We start from the raw sequence: 26158 nt of genomic DNA on the forward strand, positions 1-26158 counted from the left end.
CAGGTTCCATCCCAAGCGAAAACTTCAGAGCTTTTCCTGTAAAATTAGGAACAAGATAAGGCTATCCACACTCACCACTCTTATTACAGAGAGTATTGAAGTCCTAAGCAGAGGAATCTGACAGAAAAATAAGAAATAAAAAGGCATCCAGAATGGTGAGGAAAAAGTAAAGCTTCTTCTGTCTTCACAAAACCTGACCTTATATATGGTTCCCCACCCCAAATGGTATTAATAGTAGTAGTAAGTACAATAAGGTTGTAGGATACAGAATCAACATACAAGAGTCAGCTGCATTACATATTAATCACAATCTGTTGCTGTTTTATCGTTCAGTCGCTAAGTCGTGTCTGACTCTCTGCGACCCCATGGACTGCAGCACGCCAGGCTTCCCAGGCCTTCACCATCTCCTGGAGTTGCTCAAACTCCGGTCCATTGGGTGGATGATGCCATCCAACCATCTCATCCTCTGTCGCCCCCTTCTCCTCCTGCCCTCAATCTTGCCCATTATCAGAGTACAATAGTGACCAAATATCAGAAAGAAATAAAAAAATTCCATTTACAATTAACTATCATCCTCGACCACCCGGAGGCCGTCTGTGACCGCGCGGCTCCGACCTGTTTAGTCTGCTGAGCCCAGGGCTTCGGGGGCCCCTCCGTCGCATCCGCTGTCTCCTCCCCTCTGGTACTTGATCTAATAGTGGAAGGAGCGCAGAGGCACTTGGCTAAATCAAGGGACTTACGAATCTATGGATGAATTTTAAGCCCGAGAACTCGAGAAGCAATTAAGTATTACTGAAAATTACACTGTAAGGTGGGGGTGGAGGCAGGCAGGTTAGGAGGCTGAGAGGCTGAATCCCGCACCCCCCGCATACACTCGCGGCCCACAGGAGGAGGGGCTCTGCGACTCCAGCCCGGACTCGGTCCCTCCCCCTCCCAGATTCCACGCGGGTGGCCCTCTCCCGTCCCCCGCGGGGCCGAGCCAGCCGGGCAGAGGGCAAAGGGGCGAAAAGAGGGACCCAAATCCCCTGGACTAAGGTGCTGGAGGAAAGGGGGACGACAGAGGATGAGATGGTTGGATGGCATCACAGACTCACTGGACACGAGTTTGAGTAAACCCAGGGAGTTGGTGATGGACAGGGAGGCTTGGCGTGCTGCAGTCCATGGGGTCGCAAGGAGTCCGACACGACTGAGCGACTGAACTGAACGGAAGGTGCTGCGGGGCCGCTCTTCCAAAGGAGCAGCCGCAGCTCGGAGCGAACCCCCGGTGCCTCAAAAGTCGGCCTCGCGCCCCCCACCCCCACCCCGACCCACGCGGTGGAGGGTCAGGGCCAGCGCACCTGGTCCGGGCTTCAGCGGGGGCGGATGGCACGAGGAGTTCGGGCTCCGCAGGGACCCCCAGTTCCACTTCGGGCGGCGGGGCGCTCGGCCCCTAGTCACTTGCAGGGTCTATTTTCAGGCCCCGCCCCGCCCCGCCCCGTCCCGGGCGCTAAACGCCAGGTGTCCGGGATGGAGGGCAGGTGAGCGGCTTTTAGTCACGTAACCCAGCTCCACCGCTCCGTCTGCCCCTTAAGCCTGCAACTTCAAAAGCTGGGAACTCTTCCTTAATCCCAGCACCTCACAAAGCTTCTGACGCCAAGTCTAGGATCAGTGATTGGGCAACAGATGGATAGGTGAGAGCCTACTGCTGCGGGAAGAAGGGGTATGGGGACAGGAGAGAGGCTCAGATGGAAAAGAAGGAAGTTTGGGGGGAATCTCTCGAGAGAAAGGGTGCAGGGATGAGCAGAGCCCACCCACCAAAATACCGCCGCCGTTACAGGCTGCCGGTTCAGGACCGGCCCCCCACCCCACCCCCGCCATCCCTCAACCCCCACCCCCGCTTTTCCAAATGCCAACACCCACGCTGGCAAGCTGCAAGTCCCAGGGTCAAGCCAGGTGGTTCTGGGTCCAGAGTCCTGCCTCTTCAGAAACAGTCCGTCAGCCAGTCTAGCCCCTGAGCCACCCGATCAGACGGGAAGTGACCCATCGGATGCCGAAGGGGTCTCTGTGAGGCCAAGCAGTTTGGGCCGGAGAGTCAGAGGCACCCGGGAACCAACCTCTGCTCTCTGGGCACATCCTTGGGCTTCCACCAACCGCATCTCGCAGCCTGGAGGTCTGGCCGGGGAGCCGCAGGTTGGCTCCGCTGGTGCCCGGCGCCCTCTAGAGGCCGTCCTCTCTAAAGCCGACGCTCGGCCCTTCCTCCTGCCTCCCTCCCCAGCCCCGGGGCTGCACGGGCACTTGGGCGTCTGCCAGCCTGATTGCGCTTCTCCGCTCCCTCTAAGGGCCGTGAAGTGCCCTACAGACGTTTAGGATCTGTTGGAGAAGGAGTTCTTTTGGTCAACCACCTTGACCCTGCGAAGGTGGTTTCAAGCATGAACCTGAAATATTGTTATTTTTCTCCATGTGTTTCCAAGGAGAAAGAGCTCTAGTTTTCCAAGTTATAAGAAATACAAAGTTAGGGACGTCCCTGGTGGTCCAGTGGTTAAGAATCCGCTTTGCAATGCAAGAGATGAAGGTTTGCTCTCTGGTCGGGAATTTAAGAACCTTCATGCCACAGGACTACTGAGCGTGCATGCCACGACTAGAGAGTTCTGGGCAGTTATGAGAGATTCCCACATTACCCAGTGAAGAGGCCCCGTGCTGCAACCCAATAGAGCCAAATAAATACGTAGTTAAAAATACAAAGTTATAATGTATTTTTTATTTTCTGAGCCAGGACTGTAAAATTAACACTTTAGAAAGTTTGTTCTTTTTGAATGGACCTTTCATTGAAGATAGAATAAAAGATTCCCCTGTAGATCCTTTGAAATGTAAATATATGAAATTTCTTTGTGGACTTCGTTGATTCAGCTGTGACATTTGAAAGAGAAAGCTAAAACTGCATGAGCAATTTTTCTTCACAAAATTCGTTGGATCAATCAGCCCCCTTAAATCAAAGTGACGCTTTTGATTAAATCAGCCATCTTAAATCCCATGACCCCCATTAGCTCAATCAGCAAGATAACAGTTTTCATTTCACAGGAAAGTACCAGGAAGTGTTCCCAAGAGCACAGTTCTATTTAGGCAAGTTCACACGTACACAGACATACACAGTTTTTGAGTTCTGTGCACATATCCTACTATTTAAGACTTGCAGATAATTTATTCTTTTTCCTCAGTTTTAGAATTTTCATTCTAAAAGGGTAGATGTGTACTTTGTACTTTGAAAATTAATATCTAGAATCTGTAGTACATTCACATGGTGCAAAACTAAAATATACACATATGTGTTCATATTTTACACATATACATATGTAATATATACATACATATATGTAATAAAATATATTACATATATATGTAAAGGAACCCAGTGGAAAGTTTCACATGACCCACAGGTAACTGTGGCAGTATTTTCTCATGCAGTCTAGCAGCTGCCTTACAGGCATGTAAACAAGTGTGAATATGCTCTGGTGATTTCCCCTTGTCTTGGTACACAGAAGTGGTTAATACCCACAGGGTATGTCTTGGAATTATTTCTATATCTGTAAATAGTTCACTCATCCTTTTTTTTTAAAACATCTGTGTACTTGAATTTATGGGCCTGTCCTAATTTACTTGAATCAGTCTCTGTTGCTGGAAATGTGAGTCATTTCCAGTCCTGTACTTTCGCCATCTGCACAAATATCTTGTGCCTCGAAATAATTTCATAGGGATATCTGTGGAATAATATCCAGAAGTTAAAGTTCTGAGGAAATTTGAATATTATCAAGTACCCTCAAAGAGGTGACCCCAGCTTCTCCTCGCATCATCAATGCATAAGAATGCTGGTCTCACGCTTTAATGTTCACATCTCCCAACCCCAAAAGCCATGGGGCAATTTGTAAAGCGGGGACCTGGCAGCTAAAACACCGGGCAGGTGCTCTTGTTCCCTGTGGGAATGACCTGGAAACCAGGTTGTGTGGAGCAGGTCACACCAGCGCAGTTCAGACATCCCGGGACGCTGGGACTGGCTCTGAGTCGCTGTCACCGAAGAGGGAAAGCGGGGTCCCTCGGGGAGGGCCGGGGGCGGGGTGCTGGATTGCGTCCCGGCTTGTCGCACATCAGCTCGTGATGCGTGGCACCTGTGCGTGGCTTGGGGCGCGTGGGAGAAGAGGTTCTTTCTGGGGAGACTGACTCTCCCCTCTGGTTCAGGGCCTCCCCTGTGTCCTGGTTGGAAAGCCAGGCACCGAGTGGTCAGGAAATGACTCCAGGACACACATCTGATGCAGGCCGGCTGCCCAGCCCTCACTCTCTCCACCTTCCCAGGCGCCATGGTGATCCCACACGTCAGGGTCCCTCGAAGAGGCCCAGGCCTAGTGGCTGGGAGCCTCCCTGCCGAACAAGCCAGGGCGCTGCCGTGAGACGGGGGACGGGGCCTTTCCTGGGCCCCTGATGTCCAGAGGCGGCTCTCGGCGAGGGGCCAGCAAGCATAGTGCACTCTGGGCTGTTTCTCTTTGGAAACATCGGGAGGAAAATACAGTATTTCAGGTTCATTCTAGAAACACACCTTCTCAGGGTTAAACCGTATTGACTAAAAGAGCTTCCTCCTCCAAGAGAGCCTAAACCTCCGCAGGACACTTGTTTGCACTTAGAGGGAGAGGAGGAACGGTATCAGGATGGCAGGTGCTCAAGGCCCCTCGCGGGCCCGGGGCTGAGGGCCGAGGCAGGAGGAAGGGCGGAGAGTTGACCTCACAGCGATGGGTCGCTAGAGGGCGCCAGAGCACCGGCGGTTTCAGACCTCTAGGTTCAGGGATGGGGTTGGTGGAAACTCTTCCCAAAGCGGTGGAGTTGGTTACCAGACACTTCTGGCCTGGAGAATTCCATGGGCTGTTTAAGTCCATGGGGTCGCAAAGAGTCGGACACGATTGAGCGACTTTCACTTCACTTCACTTCTGACTCTCCGCCCCAACTGCCTCGCCTTTCTCTTTATGAAGAGCTGCTGGCAGCATCTTAATCTAGAGAACTTTGACCCCCACGTCTTAGGAGATGGGAGAGGCGAGGCTCTGTGGGGTCCCGGGGCCTGCTGCAGGGGGACTCCACCTCTCAGCCGCCTAACCACCTTCCTCCCTTACAGTACTTTCCAATAATATTTAATGTAGATCCATGGGCCCCACCTCCAGGGTTTCTGACTTGGTGAGTCTAGTGTTAAGAGTCAAGTAATTTGTATCTCTGACAATTTCTCAGGTGATATCTGATGTTGCTGGTTTAGCAACCACACTTTGAGACCCAATGCTTTATATTTCACTTTATTTAGGCGAACTGTGCGTTATGGAGGACAGCTTTGTGGTGAGGAAAGAGATCTGACCTTTACTGAGTGCCTATGACACTTGCTTTGTGCCAGATACCTTGGGGCTTCCCTGGTGGCTCAGACGGTAAAGAATCTGCCTGCAATGCAGGAGACCTGGGTTCGATCCCTGGCTGGAGAAGATCCCCTGGAGGAGGAAATGGCAACCCACTCCAGTAATCTTGCCTGGAGAATCCCATAGACAGAGGAACCTGATGGACTATGGTCCACGGGGTCACAGAGAGTCAGACACGACTTAGCGTGCCTGCATGCGGGTACCTCAGCAGCACTGTGCACATATTGCCCCATTTAATCCTCATATCTGCCCCACCGATCAACCGATCCATTCTTGGTTATTTATTGAGGCCCTGTCCTGTATCATGCAACCTGCTGTGCTAGGTTCTGGGATTATGGAACCAACCCTACAGACATAATCAGGGAAACATGCTTGAGTGGAGAATTACAAGGGCACTTAGTCTGACCCATAGAAAGTGGAAGGCCACAACTCGACTAAGGTCACCTAGCCAGTGGGAGATAACACAAACTTAAAAATCGTTTTACTCTAAAATGTACCATTTTTCCGCCAGACCAGAGGTTCTCAAATTTTTGGTCTCAAGACCTCTTTACATATTAAAGACCTGGGCTTCCATGGTGACTCAGTGGTAAAGAATCTGCCTGCCAGTGCAGGAGACATAGGTTCAATCCCGGATCCAGGAAGATCCCACATGCCACAGAGCAACTAAGTCCGTGCGCCTCCACTATTGAGCCCATGCTCTGCAACAATGGAAGCCTCTGCGATGAGAAGCCTGAGCACTGCAACTAGAGAAGAGCCCCCACTCTGTGAAACTAAACAGCCCATGCAGGAACGAAGACCCAGAATTCAGCCAATAAATAAATAAAACCATTTTAAAAACTATTAAAGACCCAAATGATTCATTTATTTGGGTTAAATCTATTAATGTTTGCTGCTTAGTTGCTCAGTCATGTCCGACTCTTTGCGACCCCATGGACTGTAGCCCAACAGGCTCCTCTGTCCATGGGATTTTCCAGGCAGGAATACTGGAGTGGGTTGTCATGCCCTCCTCCAAGGAATCTTCCCAACCCAGGAATCGAACCCAGGTCTCCTGCATTGAAGGTGGATTCTTTTACTATCTGAGCCACCTATCAATGTTTACTGTATTAGAAATAAAAATGTTTACTGTATTAGAAATGAGGACCACTGCACTAAACCAGGCTGCAAATAGTAACATCCTTCTTAGATTCTGAGCTCTGACCTGTTTTAATGACTTCTGTAGTCATCAAAAATGAAGAAACTTCTATTTTTTTAAAAAAAATATGAGGGTCTCTTTTAAGCCTTGGCCTGTATTTCTAGTGATGACGGCTTTCTAAAGATAAGCCTGACCTGCTCTGGAATCCCCTTTTTTACATGTGTATGCATGTGTGTGTGTTTATGATAAGGAAAAGCAACAGGTAAGCAGGACAAACTAAGATGTGGTGGCTTTATTAGTCACCAAACGGTCTTTATCCCAGCTGAGAGCATTTAAAAGATACAGTTCATGGGGCTTCCCTGGCGATTCAGTGGTTAAGAATTTGCCTTCCAATGCAGGAGGTGTAGATTTGACCCCGGTCGCTGAGCTAATATCCCACATGCCCGGAAGCCCAAAAATCAAAACACAGAACAGAAGCAATCTTGTAATAAACTCAATAAATGCCCCACATCAAAAAAATCTTTTAAAACGATATAGTTCCTGAAAGTTTGTGACTGTGCTTTGCTTTCAGGTTTCCTGGGGGCAAACACCACCCCCAGGTAAGCCCAAGGAAGGGCCGAGGGATCTCTCCTGCTGCCCCATTCCAGTAACAGAGTGAAAGAAAGTGAAAAGTCACTCAGTTGTGTCCGATTCTTTGCGACCCCATGGACTTGGAATTCTCCAGGCCAGAATACTAGAGTCGGTATCCTATCCCTTCTCCAGGGGATCTTCGACCCAAGAATCAAACCGGGGTCTCCTGCATCAGGAGGCAGGTTCTTTACAGCTGAGCTATCAGGGAAAGAGTAACAGAAGCAAATGGATAATTGAACTCAAGTGCTGGCAGCTTTTCTTTAATGTTAGCAGCAGAACCGTGTTTAATAGTGGGCTAATGACTGGAATTCTCCCCTTTCCCATCATTTATAGTCTAATGGGCCTGAGAAGGCCTGGTAGATACATTCCTTTGGTATGAAATGGTCCGCCATTGTTCAGACAGAGGCACTTGCTGACTCTGAATGCTTTATGGCCTTTGTTAAGTTCTACTGAGTCAAGTCATCAAATCAGAGCTGATGTAACTTGATGTGATTCTCAGCAGATGATCAATGAGTCCAGATCTCCTTTTATTTTTACAGAAACCAGTGAACTGGGGGGTGGGGGCACTGCAGCAAGGTAAGTTTGGTTTAGATACAGCAGGTCCTTGGATGAGAAGCAGATGAGATAGTTGGATGGCATCACGGACTCAAAGGACATGAGCTTGAGCAAGCTCCAGGAGTGGGTGATGGACAGGGAGGCCTGGCATGCTGCAGTCCACAGGGTCGCAAAGAGTCGGACACGACTGAGAGACTGAACTGAACTGACTGGATGAGAAGCAGGAAGAAAGAGAAGCTGCCAGTCATCTGACCGTGTAGTCTTCTTGACATTGAACACCTGCGTTTCTGGCTCACAGGGAGATTTTTTTTATATGTTTATCCAAGTGTTCTGTGTCACGCGGGCACGTCCCAAAGCCCAAACCAACCAACCTAAAGACATATGATGCTAGATGGTCATTTGTCATCTTCCATAAAAGCTGCAGTTTGCCACCGAGCATCTCTGTCAGCTGACCTGGGCTTCGTGGGGCCCTTCGCACGGCATCTCTATGCACAGGGCACATTGTACCAGGTGACTGACTTTTTAGAGGAGATATTTTTCTGGAAAGAAGCACCTGGAGGAAGGTTGACAGTCCAAGGAGTGGTACTAGCAAGTTGAACCTCCTCTTCACTGTCACCTGAAACAGCAGTCTCTTATTTGTCCCCTGAGGGGCCATCTCCCAGGAATCCTTTTAGCCAAGTTTTGTGTGCTCTTAACGCCCTGATCTTTGAGAAGGGATTTGGAACTAAGCCCAGTCAATGTCAAGTCCTAAGTTATCTCACAGGTTCCAAGGCTCCTGCCTCTGGCCCCTGGCTTTGAACCTTGCCCCGCCACGTGCTTGCCAGACAAGCCCCGGCCAGTGACCCACGCTCTCTGAGCCTCGGTTCCCACGTTTGTAAAGTCAGGATCATAAGAGTACTTGCCTCACAGGAGGTTCCAAGGTTTGAGTTTAGTATCTGTGAAGCACCTGGAATCAGGTCAACCCAGAGAAGGCTCAGATCGGCCATAGTTGCTCTTAGAGGCTCCTTCTTGTCTTGCAACCCCCAGGCCAGGCCACTGCCCTTCAGACTGACATCACTGTGACAGGCAGGATGCAGGTCACTTCCTGATGAAAAGCCAGTTGCCTCCACGATGGCCCTAAACCCTTGAGGTGCCACTGAAGGTTCCCCTCCGAGATCCCTCCCCGAGTCCACCCGCTCAGTACTCAGGGCACACACCTGTCATCTCTGGCCCCTTCCACCCAGACTCCACACTGGAGTGGGATTCCCTCTCCCACTGGCTGTGAACCCCAAGGGGCAGCTGGGGGAGTCAACATAGGAGTGACCCTGGGTTGGCACATCGCAGATTGTATCTTGTTGATTCTCTGTGAAGCAGCTTCTCTTTCCCTGTTGTGTTACGGGTAGGAAAATGAAGGTGAGTGATTCTCAAGATCAAACCCTTGTCGTGCTGCTGGGATGAAGTCCAGGTATGGTTGTCCCTACTGCCTGTGTAGTTCCATCAACTCCACACAACCCTTTTGTGTCGTTTAAGAGGGAAAACCAGCCAGAGGTCTTCAAGGGGGTAAGACGCTAAGAGGATGTGAGAACACAGCCCCCGATACAGCACCCACACGGTGAGTTTGGAACATGTCCATTTAGCTGAGCTGCAGCAGGCTTCCAGGGTCTCCCCTCCTGCCTGGTTGGGCTCAAAAGAACGTTGGCAGCGTTGCAAATGGAAGTGAGGTGGCAGCCACACCTTCACTGGGCAGGTGGATCCATGACAGCTCAGGCCTCCTGGCTGGGCCTGTCGTCGGGGCCCAGCCCCCCTGCACCCTCTCCTTCAGCTGCTTCAAATCTGGGCTCAGCCCGGGGAGCTCTACAGTCAATTGTGCCATCCTGCAGTCAATCACAGACTGCCCAGGTGGCGCTAGTGGTAAGGAACCCACCTCCCAATGCAGGAGACCCAGGAGACGCGGGTTTGATCCCTGGGTCGGAAGATCCCCTGGAGGAGGGCATGGCAACCCACTCCAGTATTCTTGCCTGGAGAATCCCATGGACAGAGGAGCCTGGCGGGCTACAGTCCATGGGGTCTCAAAGAGTTGAACACAACTGAGCAACTGACACTTTCACTTTCTTTTTTGAGAGTAAAGAGATTGTTCAAAAGGATCCAGAAATTCAAGATGGAATTTCTTGTCCCACACGTAGGTCTAAACAGGTCTAATGTCTTCTTCCAACATCAGACAGCCACGTGGAGCAAAGCTATTACTGAAGTGAAGCTAGCTTTTGAAATCTTCCTGCTGAGTTCTCCTTCAGCAGGATTTTCCTCTTTTCCCTGGGGGCCCTGATGAAGGATGTGTCTGTCCTGGGTGGGTGGAGCTGAAGAGCCGGCTTGGAGGGAGGTGGCCCAGGCGTGCAGCCTGGACTCTGGGGTCAGCCCTGGCCTCAGTCCTGGCTCTGCTGCCAGCTGTTTGATCGGGTGAAGTTACTCACCCTTTCTGTGAATCAGTGCTTTCCTCGGTCAGCTCAGGGACTGATACAAAGGGGTGTCTGAAGAGGCTCAGCGCCGGCTAGGCTGCTCATTTTGCTCTACTTTGCTTTCATTAGGTAGTTGTGTAAAAGCACTTTCTTTTTATTTATTTATTTATTTATTTATTTTTTTATTAGTTGGAGGCTAATTACTTCACAACATTTCAGTGGGTTTTGTCATACATTGACATGAATCAGCCTTGGAGCACTTTCTTTTTAAAATCTTTTTTTTTTTTGTATTTTTATTTTTTAATTTTTTGGCCACCCTACATGGTATATGGGATCTTAGTTCCCCAACCAAGGGTCAAACCCACGCCCCCTGCACTGGAAGCACAGTCTTAACCACTAGACCGCCAAGGAAGTCCCACAACAGCACTTTCTGTATGTCAAAAATAAAATCACGAGCTTCCCTGGCAGCTCAGGGAGGTAAAGAATCAGCCTGCCAATGCAGTTGATCCCTGGTCTGGGAAGATCCCACATGCCACAGGGCAACTAAGCCCGAGCGCCCCAACTATTGAGCCTGTGGTCCACAAGAGAGGCCACCGCAGTGAGAAGCCCATGCACTGCAACTAGAGAAAGCCTGCTTGCAGCGATGAAGACCCAGCACAGCCAAAAATAAATAAATAAAATTATGTAAAAAAAAAACACCCAAATACAAAATCACATCCATGTTCACAGCCATCGTCTGTCTTTTCAATCTTCTTAGGAAGACTAAGTCTAGCTTTTCCAGGTCTCTTTTTGTTTCGGGCTTTATCTAACTATGGGCCCTCATGAAAATATCCAAAACCTTCCTGAAAGAACAGGCAGGAAAAGATGGTGGGGATTCATCCATACGTACAATATTCTTTTGGATAAGACAGAAAAAAAAATGAGTAAAAGATGTAAATCTTAAGTGCCTCTTAAGACTAGACAGACCCCTCAAGTTATTTTAAAACAACTATCATTTCATGTTTAAAAAATCCTCGTGAGTTTTGAATTTCATTTTCCTTTACGTGATTCCAGTCGCTTTCAGGTGGCATGTCGTTTCCAGATCGCACCGTGGCTCAGAGCAGCTGCGTATCATGCGGACCAGCAAGCGCGGCTGCTGACAGAGGCACTGGGAAGCTAGCTGCCCACCCCACTCCGGTGGGTACTGCTCCCCAGAGCCCTCCAAAGACAGCCACAGAGGCTGGCAGTCGGAAAGGTTGCTCAAGGACCGCGTGCCTCTTGGCCCTTCCTCCCACGATAATAATCCTAACATTTGGACAAACGCCTGGCTTGAGCCAGAGCCCCATCCAAAAACAATATGATCTCAGTCCATCCTGGCTTCCTTCTAGTCCTTCACCCCTGGGAGCCTGCCAGGCAGCAGTGGGGGAGGGCACAGCATGAGTCCAGACCCCCGGACTGCCCCCTCGTTCACAGCCCTGGGGATGAACAGGAGAGTAAGGGCAGGAGTTAGGCCTCTGGCCACCGTGGCTTTGTTCCCCAGCCCTGGTCCACGCTGTCTGGGATAAACTCCTTAGCGCCCTGGTCTCCTCAAATATAAAAGCGGAATGACTCTGGCTGTAGGCAAGCACCCATGAAATGTCTACTGCCTGACAGGCAGCCCTTGGTCAAGGGCAGTGAGCCTCACGGGGTCGGGGAGCGGGGAGCAGACAGCTGGGGACGTGGGGCCTCCGGGCAGCCCGGGGCTTCCCCTGTTTGGAGCGGTGAGGAGAACACAGGGGCGGGACATGCGGAGAGAAATGAAACCGACCAGGGAGTGTGTGGCACCTTTTCATTTAGTCAATCTTTATTTAAATGTGTGCTTTTGAAATGACTTATTAAATATGACCTTTTCGAAACTCATATCTCACAATATGTACAGTGACTTTTATGCAAACGTGCTTTAGCTGTGAGCTTTTGGCTCCCTCTTTCTCACACTAATAATTTACAAATTTGTATCACAGCAAAACCCCAGCTACTTCATTTATTACAGCGGTTTGCTAGGAAAGAGCTAATTCAAGCTCAGAGGAAATAAAATATGTTTTACTATCAAAAAAAAGAATTCTAACAAGGTTTTGCTTTCCACTTGAAAGCACGTGTCCCATGATGTGTGGGACAGTATTTAAGCAATGAAATAAGTTTCCAATAGTCATTGCTGCGCCTTCTTTCTTTCTTTAAAATATTTACACTCATCTCTTTTAAACAAACAAAACCAGAAAAGTCAGATTCGAAGAGACTCTGGACTGTCAGGGAATGTTATAAAAATAATCTGACCTCAGTGATGCAAGACTGAAGGCCACCAGACGGTCCAGCACTGGTCAGTGCTGCTACAAGAAGCTCCCGCATCTGCCTCAGAATTCATCGCTGGGCCTGGGGGCAGGAGTAAACGTAGCCAAGAAGGATGAAGCCACGCCAGGCAATGCTTCAGATGCTAAATCTACAAGAGCATGGATCCTGGAGAGGGATCTTCCCCTCTCCGGTTGGAGAAATATCTGGTTCAAAAACACAGTACCCTACATTACAAAAAGTGAAGATTCCTCTGGAAGGTACCAATTCATGATCTGGAAACAGAATCATTAAAAAAAAATAGAGAACTAACAATTGTACCTTTAATGTCTTGTAAATATAGCTTTAAAATTCCATTTTGTACACTTGATGTCTGAAAACAAACCGTGACCTTTATTTAAAAAAAACACAAATTAATTCCTAAATCATCCTAGTATGCAAGAGAGTATTTGAGAACAACATTTTTACAGAAACTTTTTCAGTGAAGAATCTGATGTGAAATTACAATGACAGATTAGAAATTAGAGTGAAAATTTTTTCAGTCCTTTGAGGATGTTTCACGCATGTAATCATTTGTCCTTCCAACTGCAGTGTTCCCTTATGTATAAGTAGTCTAGAGCCCTGTGTGACCCTCTGGACCTGTGGTTTTGCACACACTAGGCATCTCGATGCAATAATTCTTACTCTGAAAAACACTTTCACCACAAAACTTCTTTCCCAAATTAAGAAGTATGAATGAAATATTCCAAATATTCACTAACCCTATAGAAGTCTGTGAAACAGCAATTACTTCTGCTAGAGCTGTGTTCTTAACCATCTGGTACAAGTTTTCAAGTGAGCTGGTCCTACCCCGGTGGGTCCTCCATGCCTGTGATCCTTGTTAGACCATCCTGTTTACACCTAGTTGGTTCCATGCTAACCTGGTCAGAGTAGGGTGTGTGTGTGTGTGTGTGTGTGCACGCGTGCATTTGTACCATGAGTCAGGTGTACAGAGGAGATTCATCGAGATAGAATGTGGGGTCATAAGCAGAAAGGAGGGTATTGGTTTCCTAGGAAGTTAAGAATGAATGATTACGGTTAAAAGATGTGGGCAGGGAAGAGAATATGTAATGGCTGAAAATATGGATCTTATTTTCTTAGTGCCTTAAGAAATTTGTGGGTCCAACTGCAGATGGGAAAAACAGTTTTGTGCATCTTGCCCCAACTTCCAATTCTCTTCTGAGAATTTAACCCTCTTTGAGGACTGGGTGACATCCATCCTTCGAGTTCCCACTACTTGGTGGCTCATGGTGACTGAGGGCTCATCTGTAAGCCCACAGCCTTGCTGCCTTTCATTAAGAAAGGTTAAAGTTGCTTTTATCAACTTTCCAATACAATGGCTCTGATTTCATATAAATAATCACAGGTTAGAATGAATATATTATTCTAAATTAATTTTTTTTTTCATTCAAAAGATTATATTCCATCTACCCTGAATGACAGATTGAGAAAAAACAGCCTTCCCAGGAATGGCTACTTTTTGAAATGACACTTCTCATACGAACTGAATAAATGAGATGGTGACGGTGGCAGGAAACTCGGTGGGACTTCAAGGGGCCACTTTCTTCAAGTCACGAATCTGTTTAATCAGGTAGTTCTTCTCATCAGTGAACTGCTCATCGTCGGTTCTTTCTTTTTGGAAGTTGCTCAGAAACTCGATGAGTTTGGGTTGGTTTTTCAGAAGAATCTCCACAATAGGCTGTGTTTTGTGAGGACTGGCCACAAACACCTGAAACACGAGAAACAAACGCCTAGGACAAGGAATGCACACCTGGAAAACATGGGTCCCGCCTGGGTCTCATCTGTTACTTGAGTTATTAAACACAGAAAGCCCGAGATTTTACTCCCTTTTGGAAGAAAATCATGGTGTGAGTGACATGAGAGTCCATGAATCACATTTTCTCTTTCTTCTTTAGTGGATTGTATGTTCCTTGGAATTTGTCCATTTCATCTAGGTTACCTAATTTATTGATGTACAATTATTTGTAGTATTCTCTTATGATCTTTTATTTCTATAAGGAGGTTGAATCAGGAACCAAAGACCTCTCAACAAAAGTCCAGACAGAACCATATGATTTCACAGTAAATTCTACACATTTTGAAAGAAAAGTCGACACCAATCTACTTCAAATTCTTCCAGAAAATAAAAGAAAAGGGAATAATTCCTAACTCGTTATATGAGGTTAGCATTACCCTGTTACCAAAGCCAGACAAGACTATCACAAGAAAACTACAGACCAATATCCTTTATGAATGAAGATACAAAAATCCTCAACAAAAGACAAGCAAATGAAGTCCAGAATAATATTAAAAGGATTACACACTATGACCAAGTGGGATTTATCCCAGAAATACAAGCATGGCTCAACATAATAAAATCAATCAATGTAGTACACCACATGTACTGGACTGAACTGCATCCTCTGAAAAGATGAATGTTCAAGCCCTAACCCTTGGTACCTGTGAATATGACCTTATTTGGAAGCAGAGATGTAATCAAATTAAGAGAGTTCATACTGGGCTAGGCTGGGCCTGAATCCCACTATTAATACCAGTATCCTTAAAGGAAGAGGAAATTTTGGACACAGAAACACACAGACATATGCAGAGGAAAATGCCATGTGAAGATGGAGACAGACAGGAATGCTGCAAAATCAGTTTTACTTCAGACACAATGAATAAACTTCAATTAAAAAGAAAAGCAAAAAAGATGGAGACAGAGACTGGGGTTATGCATCTATAAGGCAAGGAGTGCCAAGGACTGTTGGCAACCACCAGAAGCTAGGAGAGAGGCACAGATTTTCCCTGAAAGCTCCAAAAGGAAACAAGCTTGCTGACACCTTGATTTTGGACTTTCAGTTGACAGAATGCAGAGACAATGACTTTCTGTTGTTTTAGAACACTTAGCCTATGGTACTTCGTTAAAGCAGCTCTAGGAAGTCAATATGACACATGAGTACATTGAAAGAAAACCATAAGATCATTTTAACTCATGCAGAAAAAGTATTTGACAAACTCCAATACCTTTTCATAATAATTTTAAAAAAGCAAACACTCAACAGCTGAAAATCCACATGCAAAAAAAAAAAAAATTAAACCAAAAAAAAAATTAAGTTGGACCCTTATTTCACACCATAAACAGAAATTAACTCAAAATTGATCAAAGACCTAAATATAAGAGCTAATAAAACTTTTAGAGGATAATATATGGGTACATCTTCATGACCTTGGATTTAACAGTGATTTCATGGCTACATCAAAAGCATGAGCAAGAAAAGAAAAAAATGGGTAAAGCGAACTTCATCAAAATTTAAAACATTTGTGCATCAAAGGATACTATCAAGAGAGTGAAAAGACAACACAAAGAATGTTAGAAAATATTTACAAATCGTATATATGACCAGTGTCTATTATCCAGACTATATAAAGAATTCTTCCAATGCAACAACAAAAATACACACAACCCTTTTTAAAAAGGGGCAAAGGACTTGAGTGGACATTTCCCCAAAGATAATATATAAATTATCAATATGCATGTGAAAAAAAGTTCGACATCATTAGGTCACTAGGAAACACAAATGAAGACTGCAACCAGACTAGTGCTTGCTGCGTGCTCAGTTGCTCAGTCACGTCCAACTCTGCAACTCCATGGACTGCAGCCTACCAGGCTCTTCTGTCCATGGGATTTTCCAAGCAAGAATACTGGAGTGGGTTGCCACTTATTCCTCCAGAGTATGTCCCCAACCCAGGGATCGAACCCATGTCCCCTGTACTGACAGGCAGATTGTCTACTGCAGAGCCACCCGGGAAGCCCATTTTTTTCTGTGCATATGGCTAAATGTAATAACTGAGACAAAACTGGGCTTCCCGGGTGGTGCTAGTGGTAAGGAACCCACCTGCCAAGGCAGGAAAGCAGGAGACAGGGGTTCAATCCCTGGGTCCACAAGATCCCCTGGAGGAGGGCATGGCAACTCACACCTGTATTCTTGCCCAGAGAATCCCATGGACAGAGGAGCCTGGGACTACAGTCCATAGCATCGCAAAGAGTCGGACACGGCTGAAGCGACTTCTCACTCACACACCACATATGCTCAAGTTCCAGCAGCTCTCAGAGTGGTGAGCTAAAAGGCACTGACCACCCCCATCCTCTACATGGCTTAGTAGAAAGTGGCAGTCTGGTCCTCTGCCATCAAGGAGGCTAACAGGGAAAGGAAAGAGATACCAGCTCATGGTGGATTCCTAAATTCACATTGGGCGCATCTCTGGAAGAGGGAGGCTCATAGAGACAAAGGTCTCCTGAACCTAGTATCCTGGAATTACATTTAAAAAAAAAATCCTGCATGTTCATTTATTTATTTTTTCTTGGAGTATAATTGCTTTACAATGTTTTGTTATTTCTACTGCACAGTATGATGAATCAGCTCTGTGTATAAATACACCCATCCATCCACACCCTCTTGAGCCTCCCTTCCACCTTGTCCAGATTTTTTTCATTTTAATCTAACTGTAACTTTCAAACATAATTTTTTTTCATTAATTGGCTGTGCTGGGTCTTTGTGGTATCTTTGATCTTTGCTGTGGCATGCGGGACCTTTAGTTCTTTAGTTGTGGCATGTGAACTCTTAGTTGAAGCATATGGGATCTAGTTCCCTGACCAGGGATCGAACCCGGGCCCAGGGCACTGGGAGCATGCAGTCTCAGCCACTGGACCACCAGGCAAGTCCCTAACTTTAACTTTTTTAATTTAACATTTTGCAAGTGAAGAAACAGATCCGAATGGATTTGCCTAAAGTTACTGATGGCAATTGAGCCACAACAAACACCCAGGTCTCCTGAGTTCCAGCCAGTCCTTTCCCATCACACAATCTTGTCTGTCAATAGCAGAGGCATCTCATTCAAGTCCTTGAACGATTCAAGCAAGCTAATGAAGACTGGCCATTAATAATCTGGTGAAGACATTTTTAGACCACATTTGCTGTATCTTATGGAAGGTATTTGGGGAATGAGACTATTAATGAAGAACTGTGAAAAAACTGAAAAAAAAAACTGTGAAAAATAACTTTATTTTTCTAAATAACAAAATATTATTTTTGGCAAGTAAACAATTCAGTGGGCACTTCAGTGGAAGGAACAAAGTCAGGGCCCAGGGTACATCCAGTTTATACACATGCAAGTAAACAAGGGGCCAGCTATTTTGAAACATACCTACTCTGTCCAATACTGAGACGATCCAAATTCTGACCTCAGAGGATGGAAGTAGGTTATTTCTATTTTGCCACCCACTGAATACTTCTATAATACTACATTTTGGAACAAAATTATATGAAGCATGTTTTCATCTAGGATGGCATAGTAAAACTCTGTGGGAGCTGGAATGACAAAACAATGGCAAGCCTTCTGTAATTTCCTCAGTCAAAAAGGAAGGATCTTAAGAGGGTCTGTCATTTTACACTGTGCAGGCACTTTCCTGTCCTACAAGAGCCTATTTTTATTCCACCCACTTTGTGCTTCTTCCTTATGAAATAATATAAACAGAGACGAGCACAGTAGTAACACTGAAGATTTCAAGTTCCCACCATCAGCTCTATCATTTTTGCCACATGTGCCTTCAGAATCTGAATAAAATACATTACAGATAAAATTAAAGACCATTAGACACTTGTTGATGTTATTCTCTTTCCTGATGTCATTCTTCCTCCTGTGAGGTGACTGCTATCCTGAATTTGGTATTTATCATTTCCATGCAGGTTTTTAGACCCTAACTACATACATATGAATCTATACATAGTATAGTTTTTCATGTTTTTAAACTTTAAATAAATAAAATCCTTTTAATATTTGCTTAATCCCACTCAATGTTTCTGAGATTTGCCTATATTGATCCCATATAACTCTATTAATTTTAACCCATTACTATATGCTATTCTATGAATATATCATAATTCATTGTCCTAGATTTCTGCAGATACCCTTTTATTTTTTTCATTTTGCAACATGCTAAAAATGTGCAATAAACATTTTGGTACATAATTCCTTATGCCAGTGAGCAAGATGTCCCAGGAAATGAGATTTAGGAATGAAGAGTACGGACACTTTCAGTATTTTATTTTGCTAAACTGCTCTCCCAAGTGCTTGTATTAGTACTAATTGACAGTGTAAAAACCAACTGCCCCCTAACCTTACCACAATTTGATATTGTCAGACCTAAACATTTTTGGCAATATTAAAAATGTTATGTGACATCTCATTGATATTTTAATGGCCATTTCCATGATTGCCACTGCGATGAGCATCTTTACTTATTTGTTGGCCAATCAGGTTTCCCCTGGAGAAGGAAAGGGCAACCCACTCCAGTATTCTTGCCTGGGAAATCCCATGAACAGAGGAGCCTGGCGGGCTGTAGCCCATGGGGTCACAGTGTCGAACACAACTGAGTGACTAAACAACAAACAACAAAAACAGGTTTCCTCATTTGTAAGTCACCAACTTGCATCCTTTGCCCATTTTTCTATTTAATTGTTTGCCTTTTTCTAAATGATTTGTCAACTCTATGTGTCACATTCTGTCCTGTTCTCTCACTTTGTTTATGATGTCTTTTCAAATAGGTGTCAAATTTACATTTCAAACATTATTTCCTTTTATGCTTTGTGATATCAAACTCTTTTTAAAAATTCTTCCTTCCCCAGCATCATAAAAAGTTTATTTTCTCTTTTAAAAGTTAAAAGATGTGATGCTTTTCAAGTGTAGATCTCTACTGGTAATTTATTTCTGAAAATAGTGGATGGGAGTTTTCTATATTAATAATCCCTTATCCTAAAACCATACACAGAAGAACTACACAAAAAAGATCTTCATGACCCAGATAACCACAATAGTGTGATCAGTTGCCTAAGAGCCAGACATCCTGGAATGTGAAGCCAAGTGGGCCTTAGGAAGCATCACTATGAACAAAGCTAGTGGACATGATGGAATTCCAGTTGAGCTGTTTCAAATCCTAAAAGATGATGCTGTTAAAGTGCTGCACTCAATGTGCCAGCAAATTTGGAAAACTCAGCATTGGCCACAGGACTGGAAAAGTTTAGTTTTCATTCCAATCCCAAAGAAAGGCAATGCCAAAGAATGCTCAAACTATAGCACAGCTGTACTCATCTCACACGCTAGTAAAGTAACGCTCAATTCTCCAAGCCAGGCTTCAACAGTATGTGAACCGTGAACTTCCAGATGTTCAAGTCAGATTTAGAAAAGGCAGAGGAACCAGAGACCAAATTGCCAACATCTGTTGGATCATCAAAAAAGCAAGAGAGTTCCAGAAAAACATCTAGTTCTGCTTTATTGACTACACCAAAGACTTTGACTGTGTGGATCACAACAAACTGTGGAAGATTCTTAAACAGATGGGAATACCAGACCACCTGACCTGCCTCCTAAGAAATCTGTATGCAGGTCAGGAAGCAACAGTTAGAACTGGACATGGAACAACAGACTGGTTCCAAATAGGGAAAGGAGTACGTCAAGGCTATATATTGTCACCCTGCCTATTTAACTTATAGGCAGAGTACATCATGGGAAATGCTGGGCTGGATGAAGCACAAGTTGCAGATGACACCACCCTTATGGCAGAAAGCAAAGAAGAACTAAAGAGTCTCTTGATGAAAGTGAAAGAGGAGAGTGAAAAAGTTGGCTTAAAACTCAACATTCAGAAAACGAAGATCATGGCATCTGGTCCCATCACTTCATGGCAAATAGATGGGGAAACAATGGAAACAGTGACAGACTTTATTTTGGGGGGCTCCAAAATCACTGCAGATGGCGGCTGCAGCCATGAAATTAAAAGACACTTTTTCCTTGGAAGAAAAGCTATGACCAACCTAGACAGCATACTAAAAAGCAGAGACATTACTTTGCCAACAAAGGTCCATCTAGTCAAAGCTACGGCTTTTCCAGTAGTCATGTATGGATGTGAGAGTTGGACCATAAAGAAAGCTGAGCACAGAAGAATTGATGCTTTTGAACTTGGTGTTGGAGAAGACTCTTCAGAGTCCCTTGGACCGAAAAAAGATCAACCCAGTCAATCATAAAGGAAATCAGTCCTGAATATTCATTGGAAGGACTGATGCTGAAGCTGAAACTCCAATACTTTGGCCACCTGATGCGAAGAACTGATTCATTTGAAAAAACCCTGAAGCTGAGAAAGATTGAAGGCAGGAGAAGGGGACGACAGAGTATGAGATGGTTGGATTGCATCACCAACTCAATGGACATGAGTTTGAGTAAGTTCTAGGAGTTGGTGATGGACAGGGAAGCCTGGTGTGCTGCAGCCCATGGGGTCACAAGAGTCAGACATGACTGAGGGACAGAACTGAACTGAGAAACATTTATTAACAGTAACCCTTTCTTTACTGATTTATAATTTCTCCACTACCAAACATCAAATTTTCACATTTGCACAGGCTCACTTCTGGGCCTTACTCTGTTTTGTTGCTCTCTTTATCTATCTCCATGCCAATACAGTATTATTTCCATTTATGATAAATCCAGAGGAAATCTTAATATATAGTAGGGTGGATTTCTCTACCTTGTTTTCTTTGAAAATTGTCACAGATAATCCCAGGCCATTGCTCTATCATACAAATTTTAGAATCAGCTAGTCAAGTTCCAGAAAAGGCACTGCTAGGATTCTGAATGCAATTAAGTAGAATTTATAAATTAATATGGGATTTGAATGGCTCTAGTGGTTTTTTGCACAATAAAGATCTGGTGGCCTGAAAGATGGACTAAATTTTTTTTTTTACCTTTCAAAGCAACAATTACATACATTAAAAACTGCTGTGTCTCTGACTTATAAATTCAATCACAGAATATACCTTACAAAGATTAAAAAAAAAAAGAGGTTGGAACTCTCTCAACCCTTAATTCTATTCTAGATACTGATCCTAAGAAAATAATCCTAAGAATGGAAACAAATTAGCTTGATACATAAAATGCTCATTGTAGCTACAAATTGAAAACAGCCTAACTATAAACAACATGGGGATATTTAAGTAAACTAGAGTAAATATACTCAGTGAAAAACTATGATACCAATAAAACTATTGACTCTTTTAAAAAGCTATATATAACAACAATGAATTAGTGTTCACATATGGTATAGCATTAAGTGATAAAATTAGTGTATCAATACTGTGTACAATGTGAATTCGGCTGCAGAAAAAAACCTTTACATATGTGCACAGGAAAATAAAATTTACTAAAATCTTTACAAGAGTTAAGTCAGGGTTAGTGGATTATAGATTAGATTTCTCTCACCTACCCTACTTTAAAGAAAAAAAAAGATTTGACTTCCCTGGTGGCTCAGATGGTAAAGCGTCTGCCTACAATGCAGGAGAACCAGGTTCGATCCCTGGGTCGGGAAGATCCTCTGGAGAAGGAAATGGCAACCCACTCCAGTACTCTCGCCTGGAAAATCCCATGGATGGAGGAGCTTGGTAGGCTACAGTGCATGGGGTCACAAAGAGTTGGACATGACTGAGGGACGTCACTTTCTTTTCACTCTTTTAAAAAGATTTCTTTATTTATTTTGGGGTGTGCTGTGTCTTCATTGCGGCGCACAGGCGTTTGCAAGTTGCAGCGAGCTGGGGCTACTCTCTATTGCGGTACTTGGACTTCTCAAACACATTGCAGTGGCTTCTCCTCTTGTAGAGCACGAACTCTAGGCCGTCCTGGCTTCAGCAGTTCTGGCGCACAGGCTTAGCTGCTCCACGGCATGTGAGATCTTCCCGACCTGGGATCAAACCCACGTCCCCTGCATTGGCAGGTGGATTCTGACCCACTGGACCACCAGGGAAGCCCCTACTCTACTTTTAAACAAATCTACTGCTTCAAGTTTCTAGGAGATGATTTTATTACTCTTACATCACAGAAAAAATATTCGAAAAAGCAGGTATTATATAGACTAGTTTTTTTTTTTTTTTAGTTTTCTTTCAAAATGCATTAAAATATTTCTAAGCAAGGAATAAGAGTTAGTACACTGTGTTTCTTTCAGTTTCATTTAAAGTTCAAAGGAACATTTAAGGCAGAAGTGAAACTTTCAAATTCTGACACTCAGGGTTTGGGTTTTAGCTCAATCACTGATTATCTTAGTAACTTCTGGGAAACAGTATCCACCTATTTTCTTACTGAAAAAGATGCAAATATTTCGAGATATAGATTCATCAGCAAATCTTTTTGAAATAAATGGGCATCCATTCAAATAACTCTAGAATTTTAACTAAGTCATGCAAAACCAAGAGACTGCCTAGTTCATGTTCTCTCGAGTCAAAAGGAAGGTCCAAAATAGGGATTTCGCCATTTGAAACTGGAAAAGGAATGCCCACATTATTTCTGCAGGGTGCTGTTTACCTTAAAGACATGAAAGGCTTCAAACTGGATGTTGGGGCTTTTATCCCGGAGGAGGTTCATCGTCAGTTTGAGGTTCTCTGGCTTGCTGATGTACTTGGTCATGATGGCAAAGTTGTGCCGGTCCAGGATCAGTTCACCTAGCAGCTACAGAAAAACACAAAATCAAAGTAGAATCTGAGAGTCCTCTTATTCAAAATATATCCCACTCCTTTCTCACCAGAAAACAAAATGTAAGTTATGAATGTTGACATGAAAAAAAAAAAAAATCAGAGTCCTTAAGTGCATCTTAAAGCACAGGCATGGAAGCTGTAGTTATCCTTGTTATTTTTAAACTTTTCATACAGTCTTACTAAAGTCAGTGCTTAATGCATTTGAGTCTTTTTTTTTTTTTTTTTAATGCCAGTCATTGTTGCAGCTTAAAAAAAAAGCTCTTTCAGGCTTCCCTGGTGGTCCAGTGGTTAAGGATCCACCTTGCAAAGCAGGGGACACGGAGTCCATCCTTGGTGCGGGAAGATCCCACGTGTGCCGGGGTAACTATGTCCTCACAGCTTAGAGCCTGTGCTCTGCAACAAGAGAAGCCACCGCATTGAGAAGGCCACCTACCGCAACTAGAGAGCAGCCCCCGCTCACCACAACTAGGGAAAGCTCACGCAGCAGCAAAGACCCAGTGCAGACAAAACAAAGCTCTCTCTGCAGCTCTCATCGCGAGTTAGCCAGAAATTAATTTATAATTTTTGTCCCTTGCTTTAATGTGATTCTCACGAATGTATTTATTGCTCCTTAGGCACTGAGATAGGATAAGAATAATAAAACTGACCCAACAATGATACTTCCCTTATCTGAATAAATACACTTTGGTAGTTTACTGGAAAAACAGACTATATTAAGTGACTCTTACCTTCTCCCTAAATTTTATGACAAAACCTGATACAGAGCCAGAAAAAAAAAAAAATTCATTGGCCCTGAGTCCATATGAAATTTAATAGGTACAGCAAGTTTTTATCAAAAAGTAAAACAGAACATTTTCTGGGGACAATAATTCCTAAAGTGCAGCATTGCTCCATGTTGTGAACTGCAGGTTTTTGTCCCTGTAAATCTGTATGTTGAAATCATAATCCCCAGTGCAGTGGTATTAGAGGTGGGGCCTTGGCAGGTCAACAGGACGTGAGGGTGGAGCCCCCACGCGTGGGTTTGGTGCTCCTCCACAAGAGACCCCAGGGAGCTTTCCTGCTGCTGGCCCCTTGATCTCAGACTTCCTAGCATCCACACTGTGAGAAATAAATGTGTGTCCTTTAAGCCACCCAGTCTACGGTATTTTTGTTACAGCAGCACAAACAGACTAAGACACTTCAAAGCAAAATAAAAATGCCAAAAGCGAGAATAGTTGAAGACCCTCTGGCAGGAAAAAGCTGAACTTTTATTTTCACCATAGTGGCAGCAAAACCAAGACTCAGTGCAGCCAAATAAACAAATAAAAATATTTTTTTTAAACCCAAAACAAAACCCACTGTGACTGGACTCATTGCTACTCCATGCCTCCCTCCACTACCTCACTTATTTTTTCTTATTCTTCTGCTTCTGTGGCTTCACTCCCCTTGCTCCAATTTCCCCCCAGCTTTAGCGAGGTGTAACTGACAAAACTGTATACATTTAAAGTGTACATCATGAAGACTTGATACGAGTACATACTGTGAAATATTTACCACAATCAATTTAATTAACACATCCATCACCTTGTGTAGTTACCTTTTCCTCTTTTTGTGGTGAGACTAGTTAAGATCTACTCTCGGCAACTTTCAAGCATACACTACAATATTACTATGAATTTTTTTTTTTTTTGGCTGCAGAGTGTAGCTTGTGAGATCACAGTTCCTTGCTAGGGATGGAACCTGCACCCCTTGCATTGAAAACTTGGGGTCCTGACCACTGGACCATCAGGGAAGTCCTACAATACAGCATTAATAACTATAGCCATCATGCTGTACATTAGATCTTCAGAATTCATTCATCTTATAACCAGAAGCTCTGACCCACAACTCCCATCCCCCTGCCCCTCACCCTATAACCAACATTCTACCTTCTGTTTCTATAGCTCAACCTTAACTTTTCTCCTCAGCTGAGTCTCCTCTCCTGCCTTTGGGCTCTTTCCTTTTTCCTAGTTGTACTTATTCTGCTTTGCAGAACAGAGTTACTGGTAAACTTTTTTAGAATACAAGCTTCACAAGGGCATGTGTCAAATCCTGCTCACGTCAGTAGCATTGACAACCTGTGTGAGGTGTGTGGATACTGTGGGGCAAATAAAGTCCAAACAACACAGAATCCTCTCCACAAAGTGTAGAAAAGAAGGGCAGCAGTTTTATTACTGAATACGTGTATCCAGAGCATGACGCTATAGGTACTCTACACAGAAGATATTACAAAGGCATACAATCCTGCCTCATTTATACAGGCAAACAGTTATAATCCAGCACATACTTATAGTCTCAAGATGAAAGATAACTGGTCACTCCCCTATAAGAGACCTCCCCTGGTAGCTCAGACAGTAAAGAGTCTGCCTGCAATTCAGGAGACCTGAGTTCAATCCCTGGGTTGGGAAGATTCCCCTGGAGAAGGAAATGGCAACCCACTCCAGTATTCTTGCCTGGAAAATCCCATGGACAGAGGAGCCTGGCAGGCTACATAGCATCCAAGGGGTCACAAAGAGTCAGACACGATTGAGTGACTTCACTTTCTTTTCTTTCCCCTATAAGAGGACTTGACAGCACACTTTCATAGCCCACTCTGAATTCACCCGGCCATGGAAGCAGCCATTTGTTTTACCTAGCTGCTTTTATCCAACTAATGAAGAGGATAATAAATCTTTTCTTATCGCTCTGACAAGCAAATGGTTACAGCTTGGAGAGCAGGCCCAAGGTTAAATTCTCCTGTGATGGAGAGGCAGGAGTGCTATCTTCCTAGATGTTCACATTCCAGGGGGACGGCTCCAAGACTCTCAAAAAATTATTCTAGGTTGCTAAACTGACAAGAAGCTTCTAAAGATATATATACAGATATGCATACATATATATTTATCTGCATATATACCCACACACATGGACTTCCCTGGTGTCTCAGTGGTGAAGAATCTGCCTGCAGTGCAGGAGATACAGGTTCCATCCCTGGGTTGGGAAGATCCTCTGCAGAGGGAATGGCAACCCACTCTAGTATTCTTGCTGGAGAATTCCATGGACAGAGGAGCCTGGCGGGCCACAGTC

The 26158-nt window shown here is 44.6% G+C and overlaps 1 protein-coding gene across 5 annotated transcripts in view; it reads right to left on the bottom strand.

Moving 5' to 3' along the window:
- Positions 1 to 11959: 11959 nt before the first annotated feature.
- CAB39L (calcium binding protein 39 like) overlaps positions 11960 to 26158 on the bottom strand; it is a 91041-nt gene continuing 76842 nt past the window's right edge. For all 5 annotated transcript variants that reach the window (XM_043892130.1, XM_043892128.1, XM_043892127.1 and 2 more), the window contains 2 exons: positions 22905 to 23048; positions 11960 to 14235 (listed from right to left, as the gene is read on the bottom strand). In XM_043892130.1, coding sequence (XP_043748065.1) covers positions 14056 to 14235; positions 22905 to 23048 — 324 coding nt within the window. In that variant the 3' untranslated portion in view covers positions 11960 to 14055. The remainder of the gene's footprint in view (positions 14236 to 22904; positions 23049 to 26158) is intronic.

This window comes from Cervus elaphus, chromosome 30 (assembly GCF_910594005.1).
Source record: "Cervus elaphus chromosome 30, mCerEla1.1, whole genome shotgun sequence".
Lineage (NCBI taxonomy): Eukaryota > Metazoa > Chordata > Mammalia > Artiodactyla > Cervidae > Cervus > Cervus elaphus.